Below are 26,219 nucleotides of genomic sequence, written 5' to 3'. Positions count from 1 at the left end.
GTCATCATGTGCTGATTATGCAATTTTTTGACAGGTGTTGCATGTCAACTTAATTTTTCTGCAATGAGTGCTTTTGAGCAGATGGCTCTTTTGCAAAGTCTGATTTTTGGAGCTGAGAGAGTCCTTTTGATTTCCTGCATAAGTATCTGATGTCTTTGAGTAGGGCAAGCATAGCTTGGCGAGGTCTCCCGTGGTTTTGTTAGCAGGTGCCAGTTTATGTCTTATCAAAGCAGATTACAGCGCTGTTTCATGCTCTGTTGTTGATTTAGCTAAACCATAGCCAGGGCGGCAGGGGAGGTTCAAATTATGCAGCAGGGCTGAATAAATTATGTGGCAAGAAAAGGCAAATTATATGGCGCAACGCAGGACATTTTGTGATAGTATTACTTAAATATTTTGACATTTTTAAACTTGGTAGCACTGTCCGGGCACTCGTTGCACCTCATTGGTACCAGTTTAACACCCACATATAGCAATAAGCAACAGAAAGGTGACCAGTCAAACTTTGCAAAGGACCTTCCACTGCACAACAGCAAGTGTAGCAGTGTTTTACTAACTTTTGAACCGGTTGAGCTAGGAACAACACTTTTTTGTTAACATCTGCAGATTATGCAGCAGATGATGGATTGTCTGGCAAATCTATATGTAGGAAGCTGGCTCTGTACATACTATATAAAAAATATCAAAATGGGATACAGTGTGCACAGAGTCCAGGGGTTTCCCAGAGGCTTAATAGAGGCTAAAGTAGATAATAATAATGCTCTCTTTTGTGGTACTGTAATCGAGCAGTTAGGCTTATCAGAGGGTAGTGCAAAGCATTTGTTGTACACACACAGACAATGGAAGAAGCACACACTCAATGACTTAACTCCAGACCAATGGTTTTGTTATAGCAAAAATATATTTTCTTAATTTATTTTTAGAACCACAAGATTCAAGTTGCAGGTACGTACCTTAAAAGATTCACATATCAACAGTACTTTTGTTTGAAATGGATAAGTAATACAGTTCTTGAAATATTGGCAATATTCAGTTTTAAAAATGGACACTGCAGTTTTCAGAAACAATTCCTGGGGGGGAAGAAGAGTTATATTGGTTTACAGGTAAGTACAACACTTAGAGTTTCAGTCTCCGGGTTTTAGGAAGTCCACCGGTTGGGGTTCAAGTTAACCCCATACACCCACCACCAGCAACACTGGGCCGGCCGGGTGCAGAGGTCAAAGATGAGCGATTTCAAAGTGTGCTCCTATGGCGACAGGGGGGTACTCTGAATCCGGCCCGCCTGCACGTAAGTACCCGTGGCTCAGAGGGCAGACCAGGGGGGATTGAAGGCGCACTGGAGGGCCACTAGTAGACACTAAACACAAACTCTCAGAGGCAAAGGGGCGGCCAGGTGCAGGGAGCACACAGGACGTCGGATTTGCAATGCTGTTCAATGAGGAGACCCCAGGGGTAACTCAGAGGCTGCAGGCAACGTCCAGTGGGGTGTCTCGGGCACACCACCGGTCAGACAGGGAGGAGGGCCACCTGCTGAACGTGGCTGCACTGGGTGTCGGATTCTCCTGGGGGCTGCGGGTGCAGTGTGTCTTTAGGAGTCAGATATCTTTGTCTGGAGATTTGCGGTCAGGGGAGTCCTGGGCATTGCATCTGCAGGAGTCGTCAAGGAGGGTTGGAGAGGTCTACCCAGGTTGGACACTGGCTCACAATCCCCTGGGGACCCTCTCTAGCTCGTTGTACCATCTAGACACAGGCCGTGGGTGTTGGGTGCACAGGACTCAGGACTCACGCATCCGGAGTGAGGTGGGAGTCCTTGGTTGTTGGTTTTTCTAAGACAGGGCCGCTGTTCTCTGGAGTTCTCGGTCCTTTTGGGTGCATGGCAGTCCTCTGGAGTTGGGCAGAGGTTGCTGGTCCCTCTGGATGCATCACTGTTCTTTTGCAGGTTCTTTGAAGCAGGAGACAGGCCGGTAGGGCTGGTGCCTAAACAGTTACCGTCTTCCTTCTTCTCTCCTGGGGTTTTCAGCTAAGCAGTCCTTCTTCTCTTTAGGTTGCCAGGAATCTGGTGAGTTGGGTTCAGGGACGCCCTTAAATACATGATTTAGGGGAGTTAGAGGGGTCAGAGGGCAGTAGCCAATGGCTACTGTCCCTGAGTGTGGCTACACACTCCTTGGGTCCACTCCCTTTGGAGAGGGGGGGGGGGCACATTCCTATCCCTATTGGTCCCTGTCCTCCAAACCAAGATGGAGGATTCTGCAGGGAGGGGGGTCACTTCAGCTCTGAACACCTTATAGGTGGTCCCAGCTGAAGTGATCACTCCTCCTTGTTTTTCCTAAGTTTCCCGCCGGACTTGCTGCCAAAAGTGGGGCTATGTCTGGGGAGTGGGCATCTCCACTAGCGGGAGTGCCCTGGGGCACTGTAACATGAGGCCTGAGCCTTTGAGGCTCACCGCCAGGTGTTACAGTTCCTGCAGGGTGGAGGTGTGAAGCACCTCCACCCAGAACAGGCTTTGTTTCCGGCCTCAGAGGGCACAAAGGCACTCACCCCATGGGGTCAGAAACTTGTCTGCTAGTGGCAGGCTGGCACAGACCAGCCAGTCCTACACTAGAGGACCGGGTAAAATAGAGGGGGCATCTCTAAGATGCCCCCTGTGTGCATTTTTTAATACATCCCACACTGGCATCAGTGGGGGTTTATTGTGCTGAGAAATTTGATACCACTCGTCACAGTATTCAGTGAAGCCATTATGGAGCTATGGAGCTTGAAATGTCAAACTCCCAGACCATGTACTTAATATGGCCACACTGCACTTACAATAACTAAGAATGGACTTAGACACTGTAGGGGCATATTGCTCATGCAGCTATGCCCTCACTTGTGGTATAGTGCACCCTGCATTAGGGCTGTAAGGCCTGCTAGAGGGGTGACTTACCTATGCCACAGGCAGTGTTTTGTGGGCATGGCATCCTGAGGGGGGTGCCATATTGATTCTCCCCACCAACACACACAATCTGCAACGGCAGTGTGCATGTGTTTGGTGAGGTGTCCCTTAGGGTTGCAGAACACATGCTGCAGCCCTTAAGGACCCTTCTTGGTTACCGGGCCCTTGGTACCACTGGTACCTTTTACAAGGGACTTATCTGAGTGCCAGAGGTGTGCAAATTGTGGAAACAATGGTACATTTTTAGGGAAAGAACACTGGTTAGCAGGATCCCAGCACACTCTCAGGCAAGTCAGCATTAATATAGGGCAAAACGTGGGGGGATAACTCCAACAAGTGCCAGTTTGCTACACTATAATTATGCAAACATCACCATAGCCACACAATTGCATAATTCCAGTGCCCCATGCTATAGCTCAAACTCAAATATTTATGGGACTCAGTTTATTTATTAGTGCACTCTTTGGGCATTTGCATGGTGGCTGTTATTAGGTTGACCGCAAGAGCTTTAACCTGTTGTAAGTATTGTGGGCTTTTAACCACATCTGCCTCACGCCCATCACTTTAATTTGTTCGTGGGCTTGCCTTTCAAAAATTCCCTTGATGTCATTGGTAAACGGCTCACATTTGTAGCACCTTGGGGCGGTTTGGTTACCGCCTTGGGCACTGACCCTGTTACAGGTATAATTGCACGATTGTCAATATACTTCAACGTTGGCTAACTAAGTTTTTCTTTTGTCTGCGCTCCGTGGCTGCCATGGCACCCTTAGCACAAACTCGATCAACTGTATTGTTTTTACACTATATGCACTCTGATCTGCTTAGTACACATTCTATGCAGCAGGCATATTAACCCTGTGCACTACCTTATGATGACTCCCAGCTTCCACTAGACACAAGTATGTTCTCTGTCCAGAAAGAACATAAATCACCAGAGTTATTTAGAGATATTTAAATTACATGCATTTTGTGATTTGCCCAGTACTCGTTTCTTGCAGCAGACATATTAACCCTGTGCACTACCTTATGATGACTCCAGGCTTCCACTACACAAAAGTATGTTCTCTTGGCTGCCATGAACTCACAATGTCAACTCGATCAGCGGTATCATTTTTAGACTATATGCACTTTGATCTGCTTAGTACACTTTCTTTACAGCAGGCATTTTAACCCTGTGCACTACCTTATGAGGACTACGAGCTTCCACTAGGCAAAAGTACATTCTCTCTCCAGAAAGAACATAAATCGCTAGAGTTATTTTGACATTTTCACATTACACGCACTTTGTGATTTGCCTAGTCCACATTCTTTGCAGCAGGCATATTAACCTTGTGCGCTACCTTATGATGACTCCAAGCTTCACTACACAAAAGTACGTTCTCTTGGCTGCCATGTCGCTCACAGCGCTCAGAGCGTGAACTCAATTGGCGGTATCGTTTTCACATTATATGCATTCTGATCTGCTTAATATACATTATTTGCAGCAGGTATATTAGCCCTGTGTGCTACCTTAGGATGACTCCAAGCTTCCATTAGACAAAAGTACATTCTCTCTCCAGAAAGAACATAAATCGGCAGAGTTACTTTGACATTTTTACATTACATGCACTTTGTGATTTGCATAGTACATGTTCTTTGTAGCAGGTACATTAACCCTGTGTGCTATCGTGTGATGACTCCAAGCATCCACTAGACAAAAGTACGTTCTCTTAGCTGCCATGGCGCTCACATCGTTCAGAGCGTGAACTCGATCGGCGGATTTGTTTTAACATTTTATGCACTCTGATCTGCTTCGTACACGTTCTTTGCAGCAGGCACAATAACCATATGTGCTACCTTATGATGACTCCAAGCTTCCAACAGACAAAACTACGTTCTCTCGCCAGAAAGAGCATAAATCGCCAGACTTACTTTGACCTTTTTACATTACATGCACTTTGGGATTTACCTAGTACATGTTCTTTGCAGCAGGCACATTAACCCTGTGCGCTACCTTATGATGACTCCAAACTTCCACTAGACAAAAGTATGTTCTCTCTCCAGAAAGAACATAAATTACAAGTTATTTTGACATTTTTACATTATATGCACTTTGTGATTTGCCAAGTACACGTTTCTGCAGCAGGCACATGAACCCTCTGTGCTACCTTAATATGAGTCCAAGCTTCCATTCGACAACAGTACATTGTCTCTCCAGAAAGAAAATAAATCACCAGGATTATTTTGACATTTTTACATTACAAGCACTCTGATCTGCTTAGTACACATTCTTTGCAGCACACATTCATTATGGGACTTTTATTTTTATTTTTATATGTCAAATAAGATGGAAAGCAGCCCCTGGAGCAGTATTCGTAGAGTTGTCCAGCTCCCTAGTTTGATGGGTTATTCGTTCATTTAGTTTATGTTTCAGCTTTAAATTCTGGGACTTTTAGTTTTATTCTCATAAGTGATATAAGCTGTGAAAACAAAGCAAAAACCTGACTAGATGAACTACACATGCTTGAGTCTGTGAACCTTCAGCTGTGTGTGTATTTATAAAACTAACATAAAGGAGAGCTTACAGTTGATTATGTTGTTCAATGGTCAATATTTTATAATTCATATTTCAGTTCAAGACTGAATGAGGATCATTAATATCATGTAAGGTGGCTCTCCTCAAGTGTGTGAAAAATGATGGGTGTTTTGTTTGACTCCTCAGACTGCAGTAAAGGGACAGTGATTCAACGCATTCTTGGAGAACAATTATTTATTCATTTTCCCGTGGGCAATGTCGCCTGTACCAACAGCCAAGTAAATATGTTTTGCAACTTGGAGTATTTCGTGTATTAAGGGCTTCTTTAAAAAAATATTCCGGTAGGCCTACTAGCCCTTTAGTTATATGCAGGGCCACTGGAATAATGTGGCAGAAAGGACCAATATATGTGGCAGAGTTGACCAATTAATGTGGCAAGAAAAGTCAAGCTATCCATTTACAATGCCAATAGCGCCAACTCAAGTAAATGTGAGACCTACTGTATTGCAAATGCTTGTTCTAGATGTATTCTGCTGTCTACAAATAGTCCCTGCCACATGCTGAAAGCAATATATCCCATGTATTACAAGCAAAGAATATCCTAGGAGGCAAAATGATTAACTAAGCTGCCATCAGTATGGAATAAGAGCCATATACTCCTCTGAATCCCATTATATTTATGTTTGTCAGTAAAGCAGTGATAGAAGCTCTGGCAGACAGCTTTTGTGGATCTGTCAAAGTCCAAGTGTCCCCTAGTGTCCAGTGAGGCACCATATTCAGGTAGCCCTTCCCTCTCTCCTCGCCATCTCTCTGTCCCATACAATGGTTTGGGAGAATTTCAGTGATGACTTCTTCACACTACCAATCATGTTCTTTGGAGTTCACATCAACAATGACTTCATGTGGGTGACTTTGGATTTCTGGTCAGAAATGTATAATAAGAAAGATATAATAACGCCTGATCGGAACTCTTTAATAGACTAAAAAAAGCTTGATTACAAAGTATATGCCTAGTAGCCAGCAGCTCACATAGAAGATAATTTGCCTCTGTCCTCTCTTAGTGGCTGCTTTCCTAAGAACAACCACTGGTAAATTCATAAGATTTAGCCTATGTGGTTAATAATCTGTTTTTTGTTTTAAGTTGTACCTTGGTGAGTGGTTGTGCAATATAATTTAATGAAACCCTGTTAAAGTAATATGACTTGATTGTTGACAATAAAGGCAATAAAGCAATTGCGCTGTTACTAGTTGTATTATAAAGAGGGGGAAGAAGTTACGAGTGGGATGTGAACATCGAGCGACCTGCAAGGGCGGGATGCAAAGGACGAAAGATCTGCAAATGTGGGCCCTTTTTAACAGACCTAGTAATTTCCGTTGCGCTTTTCTCCTTTTGTTTTATTATCTTTTACGCCTTATTGTTTGTAACTGTGTTTTTAAAATTTAATTTGAAAGGGAATTTTTACAAATCGTGAAATACATAATGTTAATAAAAGGCATCAGATGTTGGCTACAAAGTGTCCTATGAAGTATCTCTGGCATGTAGAGTACTTGGCACTTTGCTGTGCCCCACAAAATCGTAAACTGTGATGAAAGGACCAGTGTTAAAAGCCTGTTCCATGAATACAGATCGTATTGCATAATCAGTCTGTGAAGTCTAGCGCGGCTTTTAAGCTTTTGCGGCTTTAAACCAACATACAGGACATCTGTGAGCTAGGTGCCCAAAACAAAGTCAGAAGCAGTCACGGAGCCCAACAAATTAAGAAATTGTACTTCTCACAAGCACAGTACAAATGTGTGCTAAGAAGATAATATTCGAGTGAATAAAATGTTGGGCAAACCAAAGCACGCTTTCAATGCGTGTAGCCAGGCGAACATTAGTTAAAAGGAGTCTGCTTTAAGAAAAATAAAAACAAAGAGCTCTGATTGTTGACTTTAAGGCAGGTTACACAGGATACTGAAAATAGCTATATTAGATGCGTCAGCAAATAAAGGGCAATCGCCACGACTTTTTTAGCCAGCGGTCTTTAAAAAATAAAGCTTTGGAAAGACAAAGATATGTAGCCGTGCTTACTGCCACCAAAATAATTATTCAAATGCATCAACAACAAAAAATACACGAACAAATGCGTGCAGTCTGGGAAAGTTAAGTAAAGGCGCAAATAAATAATAAAAGTGCCGAGAAACACAGAAATGTGGCCGTGCGTGCTCCGATTAACAGAATTCTTCAAATGCACCAGCGAAACGAACATGCACCAGCGAAAGTACATAAACATTAGTTAAAAGGAGTGAGAACCTAAAGAAGTTCCAGAAGAAAAGCAGATAAGAATGAATAATTGGGCCCCGGGATACTGATAGGAGAAACACACCCGAAAAAAAAGGAAATACAATGCTACAACCAAAAGAAACGAAGGAAAAGTAAAGTGACGAGCACACTGACAAATAAGAAGTGAAGGCGGGATATAAGCCCCTTTTAGGATATATTAAATACGATAAATTTCACAAGGATAGCGCAAGCGCTGTGCAAGCGAAACCTAAAAAGTGTGGGCACATTTATTTGGGTTCCCACAACTTCAGTCTGCCTCCTGAAGCTCTGGCTTTGATATATTTTGAGAGCTGTCGAAGAATAAAAGTGACACGGGCCTACCCTTGACATGAAAAGAACCAACGTTGCTCCCTCTGTTCAATAGGATATCTAAAGTTGTACCTTTTGCTTCAGGTTCTGCTGCATAAGGTTTCCATTGTGTAAGGTTTGCACTAAACTGGTATCTGGATCAAACAATACTGATGCTAATATTACTACCTCCCTGAACCCACTGACAACCATGCAAGGTATCTATGCTGCCGAGCTAGAGAAAGGGGAATGGGTCAAGAGAAAAACAGAGATACTGAATATCTTCACACTACCTGTTCTTACTGCTGGGCTCAATTTGCATTTGAAAGACATTGATATCTACAAGAAATAACTCCTAGTTTTTGTCATTGACTTTCTAGTTCACTACTTCTAATATGGAATATGATACATCTTGTGACAGCCCCTGACAGCAACAAGAGCAATATAGTTCACAATCCTTAAAGGGAGGACTCTAATATAAAGGTGCAAGCCAAAGTCTGCAATTTTGATCTTTACTTCATTCCAAATATTTATTTTTATCCAGTGGGTCTTTGATAACTCCAGATGAAAAAAGAAACAAGTTTACATTTCCTGGCTACAAGATTCAGATTGTGGCAAATTTAATGCTAGCAAGAAACGCTCCGAAACATGAGGAAAGTTTACTATATAAAGCCAAGATGGCCGCCACCATTGCAAGCCCTCAGAGTGCCCTATTGCACTCTATAACTACTTGTGTGTTTCTCGTGGTGCAATGGCCACAGCCACATAGCCTCACACCAAGCAGCGCCCACACTCAGCAAACACCACCGACTCCCTCAGAAATGGAAGGATCGAACATGTGACGCTGTGGGAAGCAGGACTTTTTGCCAGCTATATATAGGTGATCACAGGCTGAAGATCATGACACGTTTCTGCCATAGGAACCATCTAACGAAGCTTCCCCAGCACAGTAGATATGTTGACCTGTTTTAGTGGGTATTCTGTGTAAAAAGAACTCTTCTGCCCAGTCTGCAACTCTACCAGAAAAAGTCAATCTAATGCCCTCAAATTAAGGGTTGTCCTTCATGAATCAGGACTTGCACAAGAGGTCATTATTGATGGGAAGTCTAATGCACAGGATTGGTAGTGTGAAAAAGTCACCATTGAAATTCTCCCAAACCATTATATGGGACAGAGAGATGGGAGAGAAGAAAATAAAGGGCTACCTGGATACAAGGCGACCCTAGGACTTCTTCAGTCGAAAGTCACATTAAAACAATAGAAGAAAGCAAAGAAACAGCCTCTTGCTGGGGTCCTTTGTTTTGGGATCGGAACACACCACCTCGCTCTCTGAGATCAGAAACCACCACATACAAACATTTCAAGGCACTCTTAATTAATTCAGTTCTCATCATCCCTTGAGTCAAGGGGGGCTTGTAAGGCAGTGGGATAAAGGCGTTACATAAGTGTGCACCCTTTTGTGAAAAACATACATAAGGCAATGCACAAAGCTTGGGAAAGTTAGAACAATTCTGATGAATTTCCTAGGTTTTCAAATTAACCTTTTGGATTAGTGTAAGAACTGGCAAAGACATCTATGTATACAATCAATACATAAGTTCAAGATGTACAACTATCAGTGAGGCATAGGTGTTTTTGCAAAAATAATATCTTCAATATCTGCAGTGGTCGATAACAGTTAATTTTAATGTAAAAATCACAAAATAGTGGTCAAAACATATCAATGTCAAATATGAGAAAAGTGCTTTATTGTTACCTGTATGGAGGTGGGCTATTCTGCAGGCTCTACGAAAGCGGTAGCCTTGTGGGCTGAGGTAGTAAATTAAATCATTATGGTATGGAAAGCAGCGAACTCTTTGCTGCACAAGGTATGAGAGATCATAGACGGCTTGGATGTAGGAGGAATCACTGTAACCAGAGAGAAAGGATAGGTTAATAAAATACATTGACTTGCAGAAATTCAAGGAAATCACAGCGATGCATAAACATTTATGAAACAGGCATCTTGCAACAAAAAAATAGTTTCATAGCATTACAGGAAAACTCACAGAGACATCGTATAACTTAGTTGAAAATTCAATCAATGAATCAATCAATCAATCAGTCCATTCGTAGAGCATGCCCTGTCACTCCTGAGGGTCTCTGGCCGCTTTGGTGCCTTGTCTCTATTGAAAAGTCAGGTCTTGAGCTTTTTCTAGAACTCTGTCAGGGTCTGTCAGGGTCGGTGCTGTTCGGAGGTGTAGCAGTAGGGAACAATCGGCCTCCGGAGTGACTGCAGCAGATGCGGGGGGAGGGAGTGGGTGGGAGGAGTGGGGGAGGTTAGAGGGCTAGAGTAGCGGAGTGCAGTTGTCTTCTGGGCTGGTGGAAGTTTATGTGGTGGTTGATATAAGAGGGTCCTTGTTCATGCAGTGCTTTGTTGGCGTGCATGAGGGTTTTGAATCGATCAATCAATCAATCAAAAAAATGTATAGAGCGCGCTACTCACCTGTGAGGGTCTCAAGGTGAACAAGCATCTCTTTTGCATGGGAAGTCAGTGGATGTGTCTGAGGTGTGGAGTGATGTGGGTCCATTTTGGTAGGGCCAGGATTAGCCTGGTCACGGTGTTCTGAATAGTCTGTAGTCTTCCGAGGAGCTGGGTGGGCAGTCCGGTGAAGAAAACGTTGCAGTAGTCAAGGGGGCTGGAGACGAGGGCCTGTGTGATTTTGCTGGAGTCGGTGGGGATCCATGTGAAGATCTTGCAGAGCAAGGGGAGCATGTAGAAGCATGCGGAGGTGACTGTGTTGATTTGGTGTTTCATTGTCAGTTGGCTATCCAGGTTTATGCTGAGGTTGCACGCCTGGGTTATGGGTGTCGGCGTGGGTCGGAGTTCAGCTGGCCACCAGCTGCAATCCCAGGTGGAGGGGTTGTTACCAAATATCAGTACTTCTGTTTTGTCGGAGATGAGCTTGAGGCAGCTGTCTCTAATTGGTTACGTTTGTCATAGCCCTGCGGAAGTTGATTTTGGCATTGGTTGAGTCTTCAGTGAGGGAAAGGATGAGTTAGGTGTCATCAACATAGGAGATTATGTTGAGGCCATGGGATCCGACGATGTCCGCGAGAGGGGTCATGTATATGTTGAACAGGGGTTGCACATTTTCAGGGCATAAACCACAGGTATTCATTCTGAATGGAGGGTGTGATGGTGTCACAAAACCAACTTGCTCTGACTCACTCACATGAGGGGCCTGGACACAAAGCTATGGTTAAATATTGGATGCCATGAAGTGTTGCACACATTTTGAGAGAAGAAGTGAAGATGCAGGATAGATTACTTCTACTATTAGAAGTACTACAAGGACCAACTGAGGTTCCTGGTCAAAGGAAATGAAAACCCAGTGGTCATTATGAAGGGAGGGCCCCTACATCCCAAAGTTGGAACTAAATTGTAAAGTTAAGGAGCAACACTTCCTCTGCCATTAAATTGGAGTTCTGTTCTAGAAAAAACAAGCCAGTATGGTTTCAAAAAGCACAGAAAAATGCTCTGGTCTTCAGCCTGGATAGGGACAATATCAGCCGTGCAATTATAGGACCATTATCTAGCCTGGGATATTAATAAAAGAACAATCTAAGGATCTTAATTAACTGTAACTGGCACAAGTGGCGTATAACAGACTGAGTGAATACATATATGATATAGTTTATTGCACTTTCAAAAGGAGGAACTAGAAGTAATGAAAATAATTTATACTGACAAATAAGAAAAAAGTATGTGACAATCCAAAACTTCCAACATGAAAAAAAGGAAACAGACAAGGCTAGATTGGGCACTTAGTTTACTAAAGATTTTAATCCAGCAAAACACTCAGAGGAACCACAAAGACCTTCTTTGATAAGATAACAAGAGATTATCTCTGATATATCTGTGTGGGATGTGCACAGTTCTCTAGCCATTTCAACCTATTTGTAGAATCATGGACGGAAGCTAAGAATTCCATCACAATAAGTGATTCAGTTCTAAGGTGTACAGCGCACACTTCAGAATGCAACCGCTTCTTGGTGCGAGAAAGGAAAGGTTGGGAGAGTTTGGATGTGTAGTATGTAGCAGATAGGTTCCCATTACATGACATGCATCTTGTAAAAATCGAATACGTGCCAGTGGTGTACAGCGAATGTTCAAGTTTCAAATATGGAATTCTTTCTGGAATAGCAAATTTATCATCATACCTAAGGACAGTTTTTCTACTGTTTGGGATTTCTTTGATCACAAACTTTTAGAGATGATCTATCACCTTTTACTTGGCCAAAGTTAATTTGATCAGAGTTCAAACTCACCCTTCCATCTTGCTTTTTCCCCCCTGCCATCACAAATAGTGATTCTTTGAACTTCCTCCATCCTTAGGGAAGCACAGAGTGACGGGCTCCTTGGCTTATCTGAAATCTGGTGTTATGTGGTAACCTTCATCTCTACTTAGTCCAATAATGAAGAAACTCACTCCATAGTCCTAATCCTAAATTTGTGAAAGTTAGTATGGCAATTTAGCCTTGTAACTTCCATGAATCCAAGAACAACCTTGACTCTTTTAAAGTTGATATTCTCCTTACAGAAGTATTGAATCTGTTCTGGAGACAATCAGTCTGTGACTGGTGGCAGTGTCAGAATGCAGATTCTCCTTGATATATCAGCAGTGTTTAACACCACTGATGGCTTGATTCTACCAAGTGATCTCCCTTCTATTGTTACATTTGCAGCATGGTCATGTTTTAAGCGGAGTCATTCCTCTGAGATCACTGCCATACTATTCCCATTCGCCCCTTGCTCTGCACTTACAAAGCGTTCAACTTTGGGGTCCATGAGGGCTCGGCACCAACATTCAGCATCTTCGTTGGCCTCTTCGCTCCTGTCTTGTAGCTTTAAATTTTGCATTTATGTTGATGATAACTATATTCCACCCCTCTAGATGAGATTTGGATGTCAGACATTTTCGAGCACTGTATGCAAGAGGTATAAAGTGGATGAACAGCCACTGATTCAAAATCAATGTACATAAAACATAAGTAACAGTTGTGGGTGGGAGGGCTGACCACTGGAGTTCAACATCTTTGGACCCTTTCAGGTGCTCAGAGAATGTAAATTTACAACACAGTTTCCTGCCCAACCCCATATTCCTTAGACAGTCAGTGGGGTGGTGTTCTTAAGTATGAGAGCTGAATATTACTTATCACCATAAGCAGAATACCACCACCATCCACATATGAGAGAACGCTATGGGCCTAACATAAAAGAAGGAGGCTAAGCAGACATTCAGATTGGGCTCACAAGACATAAGGATGGATATCCATCAATGTCAGGGTGACTGATACACACTGATGCATTTCACAGTAACTCCATGAAAGACAGCCGAGAACTGACTTATCAGCAAAGGTATGTATAGCATCCACAGCATTTTGGAAAACATCTTTCTCCCTTCCAGTCATGTTAAGGAGACAAGATGTGTGCATAGTGACAATTATCCTCCACCATAGGGGCAATGCCAGCACCCTCATTTGTTAGTGGAGTTTTTCGAGAGCATTGACAACATTTTTGCAGAAACGTTCCCCTGCCCTGGATGGCAGTCTTCTGTATGGCAGGTTTTCATCCGCTAACTTGGCAGGGACTGTAAATCGCTGATGGAGAATTTGCCCCACAAACTCTAAATAAAGCTATGTATCATGTCTCAAGAGCAATACAAAATAATGTTATTAGAAACCCCCTATTTACTGATTGATGACCTGATATGCAGAAACTAGATACACTCTGTGCACTCTTCACGCTAAAAAACTTTGCAACTATACATGGCTCCATACCTAGGTAGAAAAAAATAAACTTCTAAGCAAGGAGACCCATGGGTCACTACATGATAAATGTGGTGTATTTTCTGTTATTTTTTAATAGTACTTTTCTTGGCTGCGAGCTTTACACCTTCTTACTAGCCAGGTGGTTTTAGTAACTGTCATTGATCAACATATAAAAGCCTGTTTATAATTATTGCCTGATTATTTTTACTGTTGATACGGGGGCAATGGGGAAATGAAAGGCTGTTGATAATGTTGGGGAAACTGGAAAGGCTACACAACAAGCAAAACATGCTGCTGAGAACTGTACCCTCAGTGATATTGAGGTTTTAACTGAGGAAGTTGAGGGGTTGTTGGTCGAAAAGGATAAGAGTGATGTATTATTCTCCACTAAATCCAAAAGACCAGACATATAGTCAGAATTGACCAAACTACGCACCAGTGTGAGAAAAACTCAGGAACCCGGAGAGTCGCTAGTAATAACACTTATGGGGTACCTCCCCGTACACTGTTGGTCAACACAGATAAAACCCGCTCCTGGAACTAGGAGAGGCGATAGTCAAACAATCCCATTTATGTCTAATGTAGAGTGCACAAATAGGTTTTCAGCTTTGCCTCCGCATGAAGATCCCCCCTCTACTAGTAACCTACTCCTGAGTGGCCAAAGACTGCACACAAATCAACCCTCAGAGGCTGTCTCTAATAAGATGCAGCTGTTGTCACTAAAGGAGGAGATCTGTGAAATAAGGAAAGCCATCACCTTCTTTACACAAACCCTGACAGAAAAAGTGGATAACTGCTATAAAGGCGGGTAATCTTAATGAAGGGGGGGGAGGATTGGATCGGCTGGAAGCACTAATATTGCAAAATCCCTTCTCAATGTGCCTAATATCACAAACCCTTCAGCAAGAGCTTTAATGATGCTTTTCCTCACCCCCTCCATTACTCCAGCCCACCACTTCAAACACTGCATGGGTAGACTCCCCTCGCTATACCGCGCTCCCGACGTGTCCGGGAGGAGAATACAGGAGTGAGGGTAAGAATGTAAAGATGTGTATTAAGACGCACAATGGACTTGGGTCCCCCGCTGGCCAACCCATTGAGAAAAAAATGATTGGGTTTCTAGACCTCAACCACAAAGTATAGGAAGGGAAATCCAGCTGCCCCATATACAAAATGGGAGAAGGGATATTTCAAACTTGGGTGAGGACATTTTCCTGACTAATATCCCTAAACTGGGCCCAGGGTCTCATGAAACCAAAGAAGGTCTAGTTAACAAAACCATTCACTAGTTGTGCAAACTACACAATTGCAGATCCATAATTAGGGATGACATTGTAGCAGCCAGGTGATACACTAGTAAGTCTGATAGCCTGGTTTATATTGGCATATGCTTTGTCAATAGTAAAATTAATGATGGATTGATCACCTTGGAACATAGAGCCCCACAAAGATACGCATTTAATTAAAAGCACCAATGCATACTTCTCTTGAAACTAGCAAGGGTTTAGCATCAAACCAAAAACTGTCACGTGAGCCAAGGGTGAGAAGTTTAGCCATTTCGGTTACATCAGACATTGATTGACTCCTACAGAACTCTACTCAGGCTGGCATTAGTATTAGTGGCACGTCTGCCACAGTATTTGGCTTGGGAGAGAAGACTGGGCAGGATGGCCATTGGTCAATAACTCCCTTGATGAATGACCTCGAGTTGGGTATATATGCTCATGCGAATTGTACACTGTACTCTCACTATATCCCCTTAGTTACTCGTCAACTTCAGGTTCCTTGAGCTGCAGATGTGGGGTATGTTGCAATATGCAAATTAATATCATGGAATATGGCAGGATTTCAAGCTAAACAAAATGATCTTGCGTGGGGAAAATTTACTGATAGCCATCAACTAATCTTATTTCAGGAAATGTGGGCCATTGAACCACTGTACAGGCCTGGATATTTAATTTTCTTTGCTAGTGCCATTCCAGCTAAATCACGTAGAGCCTCTGGAGGGGTACTGATTTGGCTTAAAAATAAAAACACAAATAATTTTAAGCTGAAAGTCTTCGCTACAGGATCTAAAGACATCCTAGGGATCCATTTGACATTCCAAATATCTGCACCGATAAAACGCATAGCCGTGTTTGATATCTATATACAATCAGTTCAGGATAGTGTAGAATACTCAACTATACAGGGCCTTCAGACTTTGCTTAAGGAAAGTGTTCTACATTCCTGGCCCATTATTATAGCTGGTGACTATAATACCAAGTTTGAACTCCTGGAACCTCTTCCCGCCCTTACGGCAGATGAGGATAAGCAATGGTGGATTCCTACTCTTGATAGTACACCAGCCAAGAAATGGCCAAAAGTAGCACGTCAGATATTGCACCTTTGCCTGGATTATGGCTTAAGAGCAATAAACGGCCATTCTGTATCTGACTACCATCCCCACCCTACCTTCACAAGAGGCTTGGATTCTGGCCGTACTGACTATATCCTACTCAGTTTGAGGCTATGGTATTATCTGGTTTACATGGAAGTTGTCACTCGTCTTGGTAGCGACCATACCCCTGGTTGCAGATTTCAGCCCCGTCTTATTTTTCAAACCACCTGATAAAGCCACTGATATTTTTCCAACACCGCTAGCCCCTACAAACAACTGCAGAAAGTGGGCATACATTAATAACGACAATCATGTTAAGAGTAAGATATACCAAACACTAGTGGATCATTTTTATGATTCTCTTAGTTCAAATTCAGTCAGGTTTAGTTTTGCACACGCTGAATTCTTTGACATTTTTAAACAGCACTTTAGGAAACAGAACAATAAAACACAGACTAACTCCACGAGGGGGTCTTCGTTCACCAAAGAATGCATAGATGCAAAAAAGACGCTTGATTAGAGCCATCAAGGAAGGTCCAAAACCAGGCACATTGGAAGCAAGGAAGTTTTACAAGGCAATATTGACCAAATCTAAGGGACACTGGGAGGAGGAACATTGGGGTAAATTACTGGAGGCGCTCAGGAAACTAGATCATAGAGCATTCTGGAAAATTATCGCTGCTGACAACAACTGTGCTCCAACGCCTTCTCATGTGTTTGTCACTGTTGATCAGTGGGTTGACCACATCAAAGCATTATACGGGGACATTCAGAGTATGGTGTTTGGCTCACAAGAGAATGCTAGGATGGTTTGCCCTCGGATGACCTTTGACCCATACAGCAAATTCTTAATTGTATTTACCCTAGAGGAAACCAGGGTGGCTCTCTGACATATGAAGATGGAAAAAGCATCAGGCCTGTGAGAAAGTAGCCTCTTTCTAGCCTTGTTACCCCCACTTTAGGCCTGTTTGTGAGTATATGTCAGGGTGTTTTCACTGTCTCACTGGGATCCTGCCAGCCAGGGCCCAGTGCTCATAGTGAAAACCCTATGTTTTCAGTGTGTTTGTTATGTGTCACTGGGACCCTGCTAGTCAGGACCCCAGTGCTCATAAGTTTGTGGCCTATATGTATGTGTTCCCTGTGTGGTGCCTAACTGTCTCACTGAGGCTCTGCTAACCAGAACCTCAGTGGTTATGCTCTCTCATTTATTTCAAATTGTCACTAACAGGCTAGTGACCAATTTTACCAATTTACATTGGCTTACTGGAACACCCTTATAATTCCCTAGTATATGGTACTGAGGTACCCAGGGTATTGGGGTTCCAGGAGATCCCTATGGGCTGCAGCATTTCTTTTGCCACCCATAGGGAGCTCTGACAATTCTTACACAGGCCTGCCACTGCAGCCTGAGTGAAATAACGTCCACGTTATTTCACAGCCATTTTACACTGCACTTAAGTAACTTATAAGTCACCTATATGTCTAACCTTTACCTGGTAAAGGTTAGGTGCAAAGTTACTTAGTGTGAGGGCACCCTGGCACTAGCCAAGGTGCCCCCACATTGTTCAGAGCCAATTCCCTGAACTTTGTGAGTGCGGGGACACCATTACACGCGTGCACTACATATAGGTCACTACCTATATGTAGCTTCACAATGGTAACTCCGAATATGGCCATGTAACATGTCTAAGATCATGGAATTGCCCCCTCTATGCCATCCTGGCATTGTTGGTACAATTCCATGATCCCAGTGGTCTGTAGCACAGACCCTGGTACTGCCAAACTGCCCTTCCTGGGGTTTCACTGCAGCTGCTGCTGCTGCCAACCCCTCAGACAGGCATCTGCCCTCCTGGGGTCCAGCCAGGCCTGGCCCAGGATGGCAGAACAAAGAACTTCCTCTGAGAGAGGGTGTGACACCCTCTCCCTTTGGAAAATGGTGTGAAGGCAGGGGAGGAGTAGCCTCCCCCAGCCTCTGGAAATGCTTTGTTGGGCACAGATGTGCCCAATTCTGCATAAGCCAGTCTACACCGGTTCAGGGACCCCTTAGTCCCTGCTCTGGCGCGAAACTGGACAAAGGAAAGGGGAGTGACCACTCCCCTGACCTGCACCTCCCCTGGGAGGTGTCCAGAGCTCCTCCAGTGTGCTCCAGACCTCTGCCATCTTGGAAACAGAGGTGCTGCTGGCACACTGGACTGCTCTGAGTGGCCAGTGCCACCAGGTGACGTCAGAGACTCCTTCTGATGGGCTCCTTCAGGTGTTAGTAGCCTATCCTCTCTCCTAAGTAGCCAAACCCTCTTTTCTGGCTATTTAGGGTCTCGGTCTCTGGGGAAACCGCAGATAACGAATGCATGAGCTCAGCCGAGTTCCTCTGCATCTCTCTCTTCACCTTCTGATAAGGAATCGACTGCTGACCGCGCTGGAAGCCTGCAAACCTGCAACATAGTAGCAAAGACGACTACTGCAACTCTGTAACGCTGATCCTGCCGCCTTCTCGACTGTTTTCCTGCTTGTGCATGCTGTGGGGGTAGTCTGCCTCCTCTCTGCACCAGAAGCTCCGAAGAAATCTCCCGTGGGTCGACGGAATCTTCCCCCTACAACCGCAGGCACCAAAAAGCTGCATTACCGGTCCCTTGGGTCTCCTCTCAGCACGACGAGCGAGGTCCCTCGAATCCAGCAACTCTGTCCAAGTGACCCCCACAGTCCAGTGACTCTTCAGTCCAAGTTTGGTGGAGGTAAGTCCTTGCCTCATCTCGCTGGGCTGCATTGCTGGGAACCGCGACTTTGCAGCTACTCCGGCCCCTGTGCACTTCCGGCGGAAATCCTTTGTGCACAGCCAAGCCTGGGTCCACGGCACTCTAACCTGCATTGCACAACTTTCTAAGTTGGTCTCCGGCGACGTGGGACTCCTTTGTGCAACTTCGGCAAGCACCGTTTCACGCATCCTCGTAGTGCCTGTTTCTGGCACTTCTCCGGGTGCTACCGGCTTCAGAGAGGGCTCCTTGTCTTGCTCGACGTCCCCTCTCTCTGCTGGTCCAATTTGCGACCTCCTGGTCCCTCCTGGGCCTCAGCAGCGTCCAAAAACGCTAACCGCACGATTTGCAGCTAGCAAGGCTTGTTGGCGTTCTTCCGTCGGGAAAACACTTCTGCACGACTCTCCACGGCGAGAGGGATCCGTCCACCAAAGGGGAAGTCTCTAGCCCTTTTCGTTCCTGCAGAAACCTCAGCTTCTTCTGTCCAGTAGAAGCTTCTTTGCACCCGCAGCTGGCATTTCCTGGGCATCTGCCCATCTCCGACTTGCTTGTGACTTTTGGACTTGGTCCCCTTGTTCCACAGGTACCCTAGATTGGAAATCCACAGTTGTTGCATTGCTGGTTTGTGTCTTTCCTGCATTATTCCTCTAACACGACTACTTTGTCCTTAGGGGAACTTTAGTGCACTTTGCACTCACTTTTCAGGGTCTTGGGGAGGGTTATTTTTCTAATTCTCACTATTTTCTAATAGTCCCAGCGACCCTCTACAAGGTCACATAGGTTTGGGGTCCATTCGTGGTTCGCATTCCACTTTTGGAGTATATGGTTTGTGTTGCCCCTATCCCTATGTTTCCCCATTGCATCCTATTGTAACTATACATTGTTTGCACTGTTTTCTAAGACTATACTGCATATTTTTTGCTATTGTGTATATATATCTTGTGTATATTTCCTATCCTCTCACTGAGGGTACACTCTAAGATACTTTGGCATATTGTCATAAAAATAAAGTACCTTTATTTTTAGTATAACTGTGTATTGTGTTTTCTTATGATATTATGCATATGACACTAAGTGGTACTGTAGTAGCTTCACACGTCTCCTAGTTCAGCCTAAGCTGCTCTGCTAAGATACCATTATCTATCAGCCTAAGCTGCTAGACACCCTATACACTAATAAGGGATAACTGGGCCTGGTGCAAGGTGCAAGTACCCCTTGGTACTCACTACAAGCCAGTCCAGCCTCCTACATTGGTTGTGCAGCGGTGGGATAAGTGCTTTGAGACTACTTACCACTCTTGTCATTGTACTTTTCATAAGAGAAAAATATACAAAACAAGGTCAGTGTATATACACATAGCCAAAAAGTTTTGCATTTCCTCTTTTCACTCTTCTCTAAGTGCTGAAAAGTACTTCTAACTTTCTAAAAAGTTCTAAAAAGTTTTAAAAGTTTTTTTCTCTGTCTTTCTAAAAGCTCTGACAAACTTTGTTTTCTTTTACTATCACTTTAACTCTCTCTAAAAATGTCTGGCACAGGCCAAAATGTTGATCTGTCCAAACTTGCATATGATCACCTTAGCTGGAAAGGAGCAAGGAATCTCTGCATAGAGAGAGGTTTGAGTGTAGGGAAGAATCCTTCCTTAGAACTGTTAATTAACATGCTTAGAGTACAGGATAAGGCCATAAGTGCCCAATCTGTAGAAAAGGTAGCTAATGGTTCTCAATCTGATCCAGGGACTCCCCCAGGAAAAGATTCAGGAAAGAAACTTCCTAGCCTGCCCATTACTAGACAGTCTAGCATAGTTGGTAATGATGATGAGCCACACCATATAAATAGTGTTGTCTCACATCATAGCAAAAGCATTTATTCTCACCATACTGGTAGTGATGTTTCTGTTAGCCAAGCTGTTAGGGTGGCTTCTGTAAGGGACAGGTCTCCTTCTGTCCATTCTCACCATACTTCTGTTTCAAGGCATGTCCCTCCCACCCACCCTGATGACAGATTGTTAGAAAGGGAACTCAATAGATTGAGAGTGGAACAAACCAGACTGAAGCTCAAGAAGCAACAGCTGGATTTGGATAGACAGACTTTAGAAGTAGAGAAGGAGAGACAGAAACTGGGTTTAGAAACCCATGGTGGCAGCAGCAGTATTCCTCATAGTCATCCTGCAAAAGAGCATGATTCCAGGAATCTGCACAAGATAGTTCCCCCTTATAAGGAGGGGGATGACATTAACAAGTGGTTTGCTGCACTTGAGAGGGCCTGTGTTGTACAGGATGTCCCTCAAAGGCAGTGGGCTGCTATCCTATGGCTATCATTTAGTGGAAAGGGTAGGGATAGACTCCTTACTGTGAAAGAAAATGATGCTAATAATTTCCAAGTTCTTAAGAATGCACTCCTGGATGGTTATGGCTTAACCACTGAACAGTACAGGATAAAGTTCAGAGAGACCAAAAAGGAGTCTTCACAAGACTGGGTTGATTTCATTGACCATTCAGTGAAGGCCTTGGAGGGGTGGTTACATGGCAGTAAAGTTACTGATTATGAAAGCCTGTATAACACAATCCTGAGAGAGCATATACTTAATAATTGTGTGTCTGATTTGTTGCACCAGTACCTGGTAGACTCTGATCTGACCTCTCCCCAAGAATTGGGAAAGAAGGCAGACAAATGGGTCAGAACAAGGGTGAACAGAAAAGTTCATACAGGGGGTGACAAAGATGGCAATAAGAAGAAAGATGGTGAAAAATCTCAAGATAAGCATGGGGATAAGGGTAAAACCAAAGATCCCACTTCAAATCTTAAACACTCTTCAGAGGGTGGGGATAAAACTAATTCTTCCTCTTCTTCTCAACCTGCACACATTAAAAAACCTTGGTGCTTTGTGTGTAAAAACAGAGGCCATAGGCCAGGGGATAAGTCCTGTCCAGGTAAACCCCCTGAGCCTACCACCACTAATACATCAAGCTCTAGTGCCCCTAGCAGTAGTGGTACTAGTGGTGGGACTGCTGGCAACAGTCAAGTTAAGGGTGTAGTTGGGTTCACTTTTGGGTCCATAGTAGAAACTGGGGTAGTCACTCCCAAGACAGTTTCTGTCACACCTAGTGGCATTGGCCTTGCCACACTGGCTGCTTGTCCCCTTACAATGGATAAGTACAGGCAGACAGTTTCAATAAATGGTGTTGAGGCCTTGGCCTACAGGGACACAGGTGCCAGTATCACTTTGGTGACTGAAAACCTAGTGCACCCTGATCAACACATCATTGGACAACAGTATAAGATTATTGATGTCCATAACTCCACTAAGTTTCTTCCCTTAGCTATAATTCAGTTTAGTTGGGGTGGAGTCACTGGCCCTAAGCAGGTGGTGGTATCACCTAGCTTACCTGTAGATTGTCTCTTAGGTAATGACCTAGAGGCCTCAGGTTGGGCTGATGTAGAGTTTTATGCCCATGCAGCCATGCTGGGCATCCCAGAGGAATTGTTCCCTCTCATTTCTACTGAAATGAAAAAGCAAAGGAGAGAAGGCCTGAAAACTCAGGATCCCTCTCCATCAACAGGTAAAAAGGGTATCACAGTATCCCCTAACCACCCTACCATTCAGGATAGTATTCCTGTGGTGGGAGAAACCTCTCCTGGGGTGGCACCTGTTCCAAGGGAATCATCAGCTGGCAAAGCTGGACTCCCTGAGGTGGAAGTACCTCTCTGTGGGATAACTAACATTGGTGAGAAAAAGAGCACCATTTTAGTTAACATGGAGCATCCCTCCAACCCTCCCAGAGAAACTTTAGTGCAGAAACCCTGCACTGCCTCACAACACTTAGGACAGCATCCCTGCCCTAGTGTGGAGCTCATAGGACAGCATCCCTGCCCTGCTCCAACTCAAGAGAAACAGCATCCCTGTTCTCTCTTCCAGCCATATGGACAAAGTTTTTGCCCAGCTATGGCTTTTCTGAGACAGCATCCCTGTCTGGCATTTCCATCATTACAAATAGGTTCAGTGGACAATTCCCACTGCTCTAAACTAAAACTTACTGATAGAAACTCTGAAAATACATCTTCACATTGTTGCTTAGCTAAAAAACTTCAAACAGGGTGGTTTACATCCCCACAGGGAAGTAACCATATAGTGGATGATAAAGGGAGTAACCAGTCTATTGCAGAGCTACTCTCTACTTATCACCACTTAGACAATAAAGTCTCAACTGGCCAAGGTTAGCCTTATTGTCCTTCGTTTGGGGGGGGTTGTGTGAGAAAGTAGCCTCTTTCTAGCCTTGTTACCCCCACTTTAGGCCTGTTTGTGAGTATATGTCAGGGTGTTTTCACTGTCTCACTGGGATCCTGCCAGCCAGGGCCCAGTGCTCATAGTGAAAACCCTATGTTTTCAGTGTGTTTGTTATGTGTCACTGGGACCCTGCTAGTCAGGACCCCAGTGCTCATAAGTTTGTGGCCTATATGTATGTGTTCCCTGTGTGGTGCCTAACTGTCTCACTGAGGCTCTGCTAATCAGAACCTCAGTGGTTATGCTCTCTCATTTCTTTCCAAATTGTCACTAACAGGCTAGTGACCAATTTTACCAATTTACATTGGCTTACTGGAACACCCTTATAATTCCCTAGTATATGGTACTGAGGTACCCAGGGTATTGGGGTTCCAGGAGATCCCTATGGGCTGCAGCATTTCTTTTGCCACCCATAGGGAGCTCTGACAATTCTTACACAGGCCTGCCACTGCAGCCTGAGTGAAATAACGTCCACGTTATTTCACAGCCATTTTACACTGCACTTAAGTAACTTATAAGTCACCTATATGTCTAACCTTTACCTGGTAAAGGTTAGGTGCAAAGTTACTTAGTGTGAGGGCACCCTGGCACTAGCCAAGGTGCCCCCACATTGTTCAGAGCCAATTCCCTGAACTTTGTGAGTGCGGGGACACCATTACACGCGTGCACTACATATAGGTCACTACCTATATGTAGCTTCACAATGGTAACTCCGAATATGGCCATGTAACATGTCTAAGATCATGGAATTGCCCCCTCTATGCCATCCTGGCATTCTTGGTACAATTCCATGATCCCAGTGGTCTGTAGCACAGACCCTGGTACTGCCAAACTGCCCTTCCTGGGGTTTCACTGCAGCTGCTGCTGCTGCCAACCCCTCAGACAGGCATCTGCCCTCCTGGGGTCCAGCCAGGCCTGGCCCAGGATGGCAGAACAAAGAACTTCCTCTGAGAGAGGGTGTGACACCCTCTCCCTTTGGAAAATGGTGTGAAGGCAGGGGAGGAGTAGCCTCCCCCAACCTCTGGAAATGCTTTGTTGGGCACAGATGTGCCCAATTCTGCATAAGCCAGTCTACACCGGTTCAGGGACCCCTTAGTCCCTGCTCTGGCGCGAAACTGGACAAAGGAAAGGGGAGTGACCACTCCCCTGACCTGCACCTCCCCTGGGAGGTGTCCAGAGCTCCTCCAGTGTGCTCCAGACCTCTGCCATCTTGGAAACAGAGGTGCTGCTGGCACACTGGACTGCTCTGAGTGGCCAGTGCCACCAGGTGACGTCAGAGACTCCTTCTGATGGGCTCCTTCAGGTGTTAGTAGCCTATCCTCTCTCCTAAGTAGCCAAACCCTCTTTTCTGGCTATTTAGGGTCTCGGTCTCTGGGGAAACCGCAGATAACGAATGCATGAGCTCAGCCGAGTTCCTCTGCATCTCTCTCTTCACCTTCTGATAAGGAATCGACTGCTGACCGCGCTGGAAGCCTGCAAACCTGCAACATAGTAGCAAAGACGACTACTGCAACTCTGTAACGCTGATCCTGCCGCCTTCTCGACTGTTTTCCTGCTTGTGCATGCTGTGGGGGTAGTCTGCCTCCTCTCTGCACCAGAAGCTCCGAAGAAATCTCCCGTGGGTCGACGGAATCTTCCCCCTGCAACCGCAGGCACCAAAAAGCTGCATTACCGGTCCCTTGGGTCTCCTCTCAGCACGACGAGCGAGGTCCCTCGAATCCAGCAACTCTGTCCAAGTGACCCCCACAGTCCAGTGACTCTTCAGTCCAAGTTTGGTGGAGGTAAGTCCTTGCCTCACCTCGCTGGGCTGCATTGCTGGGAACCGCGACTTTGCAGCTACTCCGGCCCCTGTGCACTTCCGGCGGAAATCCTTTGTGCACAGCCAAGCCTGGGTCCACGGCACTCTAACCTGCATTGCACGACTTTCTAAGTTGGTCTCCGGCGACGTGGGACTCCTTTGTGCAACTTCGGCAAGCACCGTTTCACGCATCCTCGTAGTGCCTGTTTCTGGCACTTCTCCGGGTGCTACCGGCTTCAGAGAGGGCTCCTTTTCTTGCTCGACGTCCCCTCTCTCTGCTGGTCCAATTTGCGACCTCCTGGTCCCTCCTGGGCCTCAGCAGCGTCCAAAAACGCTAACCGCACGATTTGCAGCTAGCAAGGCTTGTTGGCGTTCTTCCGTCGGGAAAACACTTCTGCACGACTCTCCACGGCGAGAGGGATCCGTCCACCAAAGGGGAAGTCTCTAGCCCTTTTCGTTCCTGCAGAAACCTCAGCTTCTTCTGTCCAGTAGAAGCTTCTTTGCACCCGCAGCTGGCATTTCCTGGGCATCTGCCCATCTCCGACTTGCTTGTGACTTTTGGACTTGGACCCCTTGTTCCACAGGTACCCTAGATTGGAAATCCACAGTTGTTGCATTGCTGGTTTGTGTCTTTCCTGCATTATTCCTCTAACACGACTACTTTGTCCTTAGGGGAACTTTAGTGCACTTTGCACTCACTTTTCAGGGTCTTGGGGAGGGTTATTTTTCTAACTCTCACTATTTTCTAATAGTCCCAGCGACCCTCTACAAGGTCACATAGGTTTGGGGTCCATTCGTGGTTCGCATTCCACTTTTGGAGTATATGGTTTGTGTTGCCCCTATCCCTATGTTTCCCCATTGCATCCTATTGTAACTATACATTGTTTGCACTGTTTTCTAAGACTATACTGCATATTTTTTGCTATTGTGTATATATATCTTGTGTATACTGAGGGTACACTCTAAGATACTTTGGCATATTGTCATAAAAATAAAGTACCTTTATTTTTAGTATAACTGTGTATTGTGTTTTCTTATGATATTGTGCATATGACACTAAGTGGTACTGTAGTATATTCTCCTAGTTCAGCCTAAGCTGCTCTGCTAAGCTACCATTATCTATCAGCCTAAGCT

General features: G+C 44.7%; 1 protein-coding gene across 1 annotated transcript in view; it reads right to left on the bottom strand.

Moving 5' to 3' along the window:
* Positions 1 to 26,219, bottom strand: part of LOC138293481 (cytochrome P450 4B1-like) — a 129,387-nt gene that overhangs the window by 78,056 nt on the left and 25,112 nt on the right. Inside the window, exon 6 of the mRNA XM_069232720.1 lies at positions 9,818 to 9,969. Within this exon, the coding sequence (XP_069088821.1) occupies positions 9,818 to 9,969 (152 nt within the window). The remainder of the gene's footprint in view (positions 1 to 9,817; positions 9,970 to 26,219) is intronic.

This window comes from Pleurodeles waltl, chromosome 4_2 (assembly GCF_031143425.1).
Source record: "Pleurodeles waltl isolate 20211129_DDA chromosome 4_2, aPleWal1.hap1.20221129, whole genome shotgun sequence".
Lineage (NCBI taxonomy): Eukaryota > Metazoa > Chordata > Amphibia > Caudata > Salamandridae > Pleurodeles > Pleurodeles waltl.
The sequence above is the reverse complement of the archived record's forward strand: the minus strand, read 5'-3'. Positions and strand labels throughout refer to the sequence as shown.